Here is an 8,561-nt window from a genome sequence, read left to right as displayed (position 1 = left end):
GTAGTTCTACTTTTTATTTTTTAAGGACCCTCCATACTGTTTTCCATAACATCTGCACCATTTTACATTCTCACCATTAGTGCACAGAGTTTGCAGTTTCTCTGCATCCTTGCTCACAGTAGTAGTTTTCTGTATTTTTGCTTGTTTGTTTTATTAAATACTGGCCATCCTAATGGATGTGAGGTAATAACTCATTATGGTTTTGATTCACATTTCCCTGATGGTTAGTAATGTTGATCATCTTTCATATATCTGTTGGCCACTTTTTGTCCTTGGAAAAATGTTTATTCAAGTCCTTTACTCATTTTAAAAATCAGGTGTTTTGAGGTTTGTTAATGAGTTGTTAGATTTACTGGTTTTGGAGATTAAATCCTTGTGAGATACCCATGTATCTCACATTGCAAATATTATCTCCCATACCATAGGTTGCTTTTTATCTCTTTATTGTTTCCTTCACTGTACAAACTTTTTAATTTGATGTAGTCCTACTCTGTATCTTTGCTTTCTTGCCTGTACTTTTAGTGTCTTATCCAATGAATCCTTTGAATTACCTGTGCTATGAAGCTTTTACCCTAGTTTTCTTATAGTTTTACAGTTTTAGATCTTATTCTGTCTTTAATCTATTCTTAGTTGATTGTTGTGTGTGGTGGAAGATAGGAGTGCAGTTTCATTCTTTTGCATAGGGTTATCCAATTTTCCCAATACCTTCTGTTGAAAAGACTATCCTCTCCCTATTTAGTTTTGGCACACTTTTTGAAGATCATGTGACCCTGTTAAGTGTGGATTTCCTTCTGCCCCCTCTATTCTGTTCTGTTGTTTTATATGTCTGTCTTGGATAGCCCAATACCACTTCGTTTTGATTACCATAGCTTTGTAATGTTTAAAAATCAGGAAGTGTGAGGCCTTCACCTTTGTTCTTTTTCCTCAAGATTGTTTTGGCTAATCAGGGCCATTTGTGGTTCCATTATAAATTTTAGAATTGTTTTTCCTATTTCTGTGAAAAAAATACCATTGGGACATTTATAGGGATTGCATCAAATCTGTAGACCATTTTGGGTAGTATAGACATTTTAGCAATATTCAATCTTCCAATCCATGAGCATCTAATTCTCTTTTGCGTTATCTTTATTTTAGCAATATTATTAGTATACAAATCTTCTGCCTGTTTGGTTAAACTTTTTCCTAAGTAATTATTTTTTATGCCTTTGAAAATGGGATTGTTTTCTTAACTTTCTTTTTGTTAAGTGTATAGAAATGCAACTGATTTTTATATGTTAATTTTTTATCCTACAACTTTGCTAAATTCATTTATTATTTCTAATATAGTGTGTGTGTGTGAGATCTTTAGGGTTTCTACATAAAATATGTCACTTGCAAATAGGTAATTTTACTTCTTCCTTTCTGATTTGAATGCCTTTTTAAAAAATTAATTAATTTATTTATTTGACAGAGATCACAAGTAGGCAGAGAGGCAGGCAGAGAGAGAGGAGGAAGCAGGCTCCCTGCTGAGCAGAGAGCCCGATCCAGGGCTTGATCCCAGGACCCTGAGACCATGACCTGAGCTGAAGGAGGCTTTAACCCACTGAGCCACCCAGGTGCCCCAGATTTGAATGCCTTTTATTTCTCTTTCTTGCCTAGTTTGCTCTGGCTAGCACTTCCAGTATTATGCTGAACACGAGACATTAGAGCGGGCATCCTTGCTTGTTCCTGATCTTAGAGTAAAAGCTTTATTTTTCACCATTCCATATGTTAGCTGTGGGATTTTCACATATGGCCTTTATTATGTTGCAGGAATTTCCTTCTGTTCCTAGTTTGCTCATTTTTTAATTGAGTTGTCTTTTTACTGTTGAGTTGTAACAGCTCTTTATATATTCTAGATACAAGTCCCTTATCAGAGATATAATTTACAAATAATTTCTTCCATTCCACAGGTTGTCTTTTTACTTCCTTACGGTGCTTTTGAAGGACTGGTGTTTTTACTTTTAGCTTTATCATGCACTTGCAGTTTTTTGTATATAGTGTAAGATAAAGATCCAAATTAATTCTTTTGTCTCTGGATATCCATTTATCCCAGTACCATTTCTTGCAAAGGCTGTTCTTTTCCCATTGATGGCCCTGGCACACTTATTAAAAATCAGCTCTCCATAGACAGATTAGCTTATTTCTGAACTTTCAGTCCTGTTCCAAAGATATATATGTCTATCTCTTTGCTAGTATACTGCTCAGATTATTTTTCAGTGATCTTTTCATTTTTCATCACTAGCTGAGAAACCTCAGAAAATTTAGCTTCTTAGGCTCCGTTTCCTTATTTGTAAATTGGAAATACATTACCCATTCCCTCTCAGGACTGTTGTCAGGAATAAATAAAAATATAATAAAGCTTTTATTACTCAGTGCTTATCACATCATGCTCAATTTAAAAATTTTTTAATAGAAATATGCTTTCCTTTAATGTTTCCTTTGCTTCCAGCTAATCCTAATAAAGACTGTTGTACTTCTAAATGTAAGAATTGATTTTTTAAAAAATTTATTTATTTGACAGACAGAGATCACAAGTAGGCAGGCAGGCAGAGAGAGAGAGGAGGAAGCAGGCTCCCCGCTGAGCAGAGAGCCCAATGTGGGGCTCGATCCCAGGACCCTGGGATCATGACCTGAGCCGAAGGCAGAAGCTTTAACCCACTGAGCCATCCAGGCGCCCCTGTAAGAATTGATTTAATGAGAAAAGGTTGGCATATTCCTGTCCCACCACCAGGATTCAACATGTTCTTACCTGAAGAGCATGCCATTTTCTCATATGATCCTCTCATTCATTCATTTGCTTATTTATTCATTCATCTTTGCTGTCTATTAAGTTTCAGGGCACTTTCCTGCTTTCCCCAATAATTATAGCACAGAAGTACTGGCCTAGTCTTCTCCTGCGATTTCTTATATCCACACTGATAAACCAATATATTGGCACTGTTTCTGAACCTACCTTCAGTGATAACCATCTTTATTTTGCTATCCACCAGCATTAGGTTTAGTAATTACTAAAACAATTACATCTCAAATTTTAAATTCTCAAATTCTCTTCCCTAATCAGCCTCCTTACTTTATTCACAATAAATTGGGATTAGATCCTGACCTCTAGTTCCTCAGCCTCTCCATTTTCCTAGTCCATGGCCTCTTTTCTGGCCCTGTTTGCCTCTATGTAAGCATTTTTGATCAATAATTCAATGAGACAATCTCTTTCATTCTAAGATCCTACGGTCACTTGAAAGCAAAAAAGCCTTTCCAGCTTGTTCCTGATATTCTTTAGTCCATTCTTGGGCTCCCTCAGATGCTAATATTATTCAATGTAAATATATATACATACTATTTGTAAGTAGGTTCCATGTCCAGTGCTGGGCTTGAACTCAAGACCCTGTGATCGAGAGTTACACACTCTAGAATTACTCTTATTGTCTGCTGGTTAGTTCTATTTTGTCTGTAAATCAGTGACAATCTTCCCATCCTAAAATATCTCATTCAACTTCTAAAACATTGCTTCTTCATCACATCTGTAAAGAGTACTCCTTATTTGGTGCACTGACCTTTGAGTTTGTATTCATTCCCTAAAAAATATGCTTTGCATGCATTAGAGTTAACATAGCAGGCCTCAGATTGCTCTCTTTAGAAGGGCCTGGCTGCACAGTTGGCTCTTGGCTGGAGCCTGAGCACTTGGCTTTGGAAAATTCCATGTTTTTCAGATAACACTGTTTTGCCTGCTTGGGGTACTTAATACCTGCTTTCCTTCTGGGAGTCTGGAGTTTTTATAGTTATGGTGTTGGTCTTTGTGCCTACATGACCAGCCTCCAGTAAAATACTTGGACTTGGAGTCTCACCTGGGCATCTGTGGGCAGAAAGGCTGGATATGTGTAGGAAGCCTATGTGTAGATTCCTCTAGATTCTGTGTGTTTTTTCCCCTTGCTCATCCTGTTGTGTATCCTTTCTCTAGAGTCAGCCATACCCGGAGTCCTGCAAATCCTAGTCAGTCTTCAAATGTATAGGCCTGTGACCATGTCCTTTCTTCCCACCCTTAAGTTTGATCTCTTTATGGTGTCTTTTCTTAGTCCGTAACAGTTGTTGACAATACTCTTGCTTCCAGAAACTCTCCTTCCTTGACTTCGACAAGAAACTGCAGTCATATTTGAACTCCTTCCTCTCCACTCCCTCACCCGTTACTCCTTCATTCATTTAGCAGACATTGACAGAATGCCTATGTGTGCCAGGCACTGTGCTCAGTATACATGAGTGAGTCAAACAGCCGTGGTGCAGCGGATTGTCTAGTGGGAGAAGTCAAAAAGTGGATATTTCATGTTAAGAAAAGTACTGTGTGGTGAGAATAGTTAAAAGGGGAGATGGACTTCAGGAAGGGTGGTCAGTGAAGAAATACGTAGGGTGGTCTGTGGAGATATCACTGATGCAGGGTAAGGTCTTTTTGGTAAAGAACTTTACAGCAGAAAATAGCAAGTGCAAATGTTTAAAAAGTCACTTAGAATCTTCTAGGATTCAAAAGGAGTCTGGTGTGGCTGGAGCACTGTGAGAAATTTGGGAGAGGAGGAGAGAAGGTTGGGGGGTAGTGAGGAACAGAACTTTGTAGGTCATGGTTAGGAGTTTTTATTTGAAAGACACTGGGAGACCAGAAAGGGTTTAAATCAGCTAAATGATAAGTATCTTTCAAAGATCATTCTTAGATGTGATACATATGTATATTTTGGGGTATTACTTAGCCATAAAAGAATGAAAGCCTGCTATCTGCAACACCACAGATGGAACTAGAGGGTATTACGCTGAGTGAAATGTGTCAGAGAAAGACAATTACCATGAGATTTCACTCAGGTGGAATTTAAGGAACCAATCAAAGGACCAAGGGGAAAAAAGAGACAAACTGAAATATAGATTCTTAACTGTAGAGAACCAACCTGATGGTTACCCCAGAGGAGGTGGGTCAGGGAATGGGTGAAATAGGTACTAGGGATTAAGGACTACACTTGTCATGATGAGCACTGAGTAATGTACAGAGCTGTTCAGTCACTATATCGTATACCCCTGGAACTAATGTAACACTGTATGTTAACTATACTGGAATTAAAATGTAAAAAATAAAAACTAAAAAGCTCATTCTTACAGTTGTAGAGAAGAATGGATTGCAGAGGGATAGGAAGGGGAGAGCATTGTTTGGTGATTACTACAGTGACAATGACCTGGGTTGGAGTGATGGCTGGGGAGATGGAAAAGGACTGAATGGACTGTGAAATAGGGAGTGCTGCAAGATTTTAACCTCATGTGTCTTCTAGCTGCTCTCTCCTTTGGTGCTTATCTCCACTCCCACATCTTTAACAATGATAAACCTACGGAAAACTCTAGCCCAAAGGCCCTAATCCTGATGCCACTATTTGACAACTTCAAAGGAATAAGGATACAGTTACATTTCAGAAATTTGAATGGTTCTACAGCCATCATGCCTCTGCCACTTACTGACAGTTTGATCTGGGCAAGTTACTTCACTTCTCAATGCCTGTCTCCTCATTTGTACAATGGGAATACTGTACTACCTACTCATAGGTTGTTCTGAGGACTAAATATATAAAAACCATTTGGGCACCAGCTTGCACACACCTGGTGATGGGAAACATTAGTTCAGGACTCCACAATTTCTGTCTCCATGTTACAAACTGAACTTCCTCTAGTATCCCAACTAGCTCTTTGATCTGACAATGTCCAGTTCTATTAACGGCACTAGCTAATGATTCCCAACTGTAATCATATTTGACTCTTTGTTCTTAACTCCCTTATCACACTGCAGGCAGAAAGTTAAAACTAGAGATAACTACTAAGTATTATTTTTACTTGCACATAAAGTAGAAATAATAGCTTCTTTTATTCCTTCATCAACAAATACTGAGTACCTATTAGAGTCAAGCAGTTGGATTAGATTCCTATTCCAATCTTTCGTCCTTCAGATACAATTCCTGCCATCTGGTCTACACAGGTCTATTTTTGAAGTTCTTCAATAATCTTGACTGGAAATGAAGGGAAAATTCCTCAATGTAATCAGAATGTTGTTTCAAAAGACACTGAGACCCTTGAAAAATATCTAAGCATATTTTACTATCTCAAAGTAACTGACTTTACTAATTCAATTACGGGTACAAAAAAGGGTTCAAGGGCATTGATACCAAAGCTTAGGATGGAGGAAAATGGTTAAGCTGTCCATCCCAAGGTTCACAGTAGCATTAGCCATTCCTGCCTATTGTCTAGCACTACATCTTTGCACACAGTGTTTATCTATACTTAGGTTTTCATTTTGGTTATAAATATTAAATAATTGGGGGCACCTGGGTGACTCAGTGGGTTAAAGCCTCTGCCTTTGGCTCAGGTCATGATCCCAGGGTCCTGGGATTGAGCCCCACGTCGGGCTCTCTGCTCAGTGGGGGGCCTGCTTCCTCCTCTCTCTCTGCCTGCTTCTCTGCCTACTTGTGATCTCTGGCAAATAAAAAAAATCTTAAAAAAAAATTTAAATAATTGATTCTGAAGTTGTTCTTTTCAAGGAAATTTAATTGCAACTGGTTTTGGAGCTCACTTTCTCTTGTGGGCCGAGAAGGTCTAAACTCTCCAGATAAGAAGGACTGGTAGAGCATAAGGTGTATACATAGGGAATCAGGACACTATGTTACAGATACTACAGACACAGGCCTTGCCCATAGGCACATAATGATGTATGAAGCACGGATGATACCAAAGGATTTATTGTAAATGTAGTGCTAAATACATTGCAAATAATTATCATTAAAAAGGAACTAGAAAATTACACATGTTTAAAGTATGTGCTCTTTTTTCCATCACCTTTAAGTTATGGCTAGTACCAACATTTTAAGTACTGATACTTAATGTGATGGTCCATTTTCACATAATTTCATGACCATATCTTCATCTTTATTTTTAAAGCAGTTGACTATGACTTTCAGATTCAGTTATGATTCTCTGTTTTTATCAGTTCTGTAATGATCTGCAGAATCTTGTCATCTGAGTGGAAGAAAAAAAGCACCCATGAACAAATTCATCACCTGGCTAAATTCCCAAAGTATACACATGTGAACAGCAGGCATACTTGATTAGAATATTCTTTTATATTAGAATATAAGACTATACCAGAAATATTCACAAGAAACCTAGAGATGTCCACAAATAGGATCTGTCGCCCTACAAATATTATTGTTACTGTTATTTGACCCTACTTTGACCCTACTTTTTGGGCCAGTGCCCCAAAACATGACGTGATTTAACTTTTTGTCCTTTATTAGGAATTATTTCTTTAAAAATTCTTTTAAAACAAGCGGTTTGCTAACTTTGTCACCTGGCTCAGATATACTGAAGGATCTATAGACTGTTCCATCGTCTTCAGAATATGTCAGGATTTCCACAGTATGGGCAAAGGAGGAGAAACTGATACCAGTTGCTCCATGTTTAGTCCCAACAGAAACAGTAACTTCTAACAGGGAAGGACTCTTGGAGAGGTGTCAATGGGGAAGTGACAGATCTCTCTACACAACAAAAGTATCAAACACCAATTAATCTGACAAACAGAGCAACAGAGGCTACAGTATTTGCTAAGGAGGTTATGTTAACAGATGCTTCTCCTTTTCAACAGTTGTTCTGAGACTGTGACTTCTTAAGAACTTCTTAACTGCTCTTCAGATAGGTGTAATTATCAGGGCTGCAAGACTGAAATTCTGTCTTTACATTAGACACTTCAGTAAGAGAGTGCCCTGAGAAATTCTGATAACTGGGCCCATGGCCTGACACTCAAATTCTTGAGGGCTACTCTGACATTAATTAATTAATAAATAAATGAAGGAAGGAAGGAAGGAAGGAAGAAAAAGAAAAGATCATTTGCTAAAAGGGAAACAATGATGGGTCTAGAAAGAACCATGAATTTTAAGCTCCCTAAGTTTCAGGGTAGTAGCACTAGATCCGTAGCTTCCAACTTTTTATTCTATACTTGTTAAATATAATCAATCATGCTGCAACCCACTGATCAATTCTTAACATCATTCAAAGTGGGAAAACCAAACTGAAATGCTTTGTAATGTGATGCAATGGGAAGAACAGAGCAGCAAGCAGAAAATATCCTTTTCCCTGAAATCCAATTAATCAAAGATACAACTACTATAGTCTGCAGGATATACAGGGCATAGAGAAACACCTTAAATCAAAGCATGAAGATGTAACCAACCAAATCCTAAGTGACAAATTTCACCAGTAAAATAATCCAGTTTAATAAAAATTACTCTATTTAAAAAGGGGGATGGCAGTAAAGAGTTATAAATTAAGTGATTAAAAAATAACACACAGGCCTCTCCTATAAATGAGATTAAATATGTCTGGGGTAGGTCTTTGGACTTTGGGTGGGAAACACTGCACCAGATTAACGGAAAACTCAGGTGTTTACTCTAGGTTTCTGCTGAAAAATAATGTACCTTTTAAACAGACTAGAGCTCTACATTTGTGAGGATGGTAGATAAAAACATGTTGGGAAC

The 8,561-nt window shown here is 37.8% G+C and overlaps 1 protein-coding gene across 2 annotated transcripts in view; it reads right to left on the bottom strand.

The window, feature by feature from the left end:
- Positions 1–6,568: 6,568 nt before the first annotated feature.
- DHX29 (DExH-box helicase 29) overlaps positions 6,569–8,561 on the bottom strand; it is a 50,347-nt gene continuing 48,354 nt past the window's right edge. For both annotated transcript variants that reach the window (XM_080803305.1, XM_080803306.1), the window contains one exon: positions 6,569–7,047. In XM_080803305.1, coding sequence (XP_080659431.1) covers positions 6,992–7,047 — 56 coding nt within the window. In that variant the 3' untranslated portion in view covers positions 6,569–6,991. The remainder of the gene's footprint in view (positions 7,048–8,561) is intronic.

The sequence above is a fragment of the Martes martes genome (genome assembly GCF_963455335.1).
Source record: "Martes martes genome assembly, chromosome: 5".
Lineage (NCBI taxonomy): Eukaryota > Metazoa > Chordata > Mammalia > Carnivora > Mustelidae > Martes > Martes martes.
This window is presented reverse-complemented; position numbering and strand designations above follow the sequence as displayed.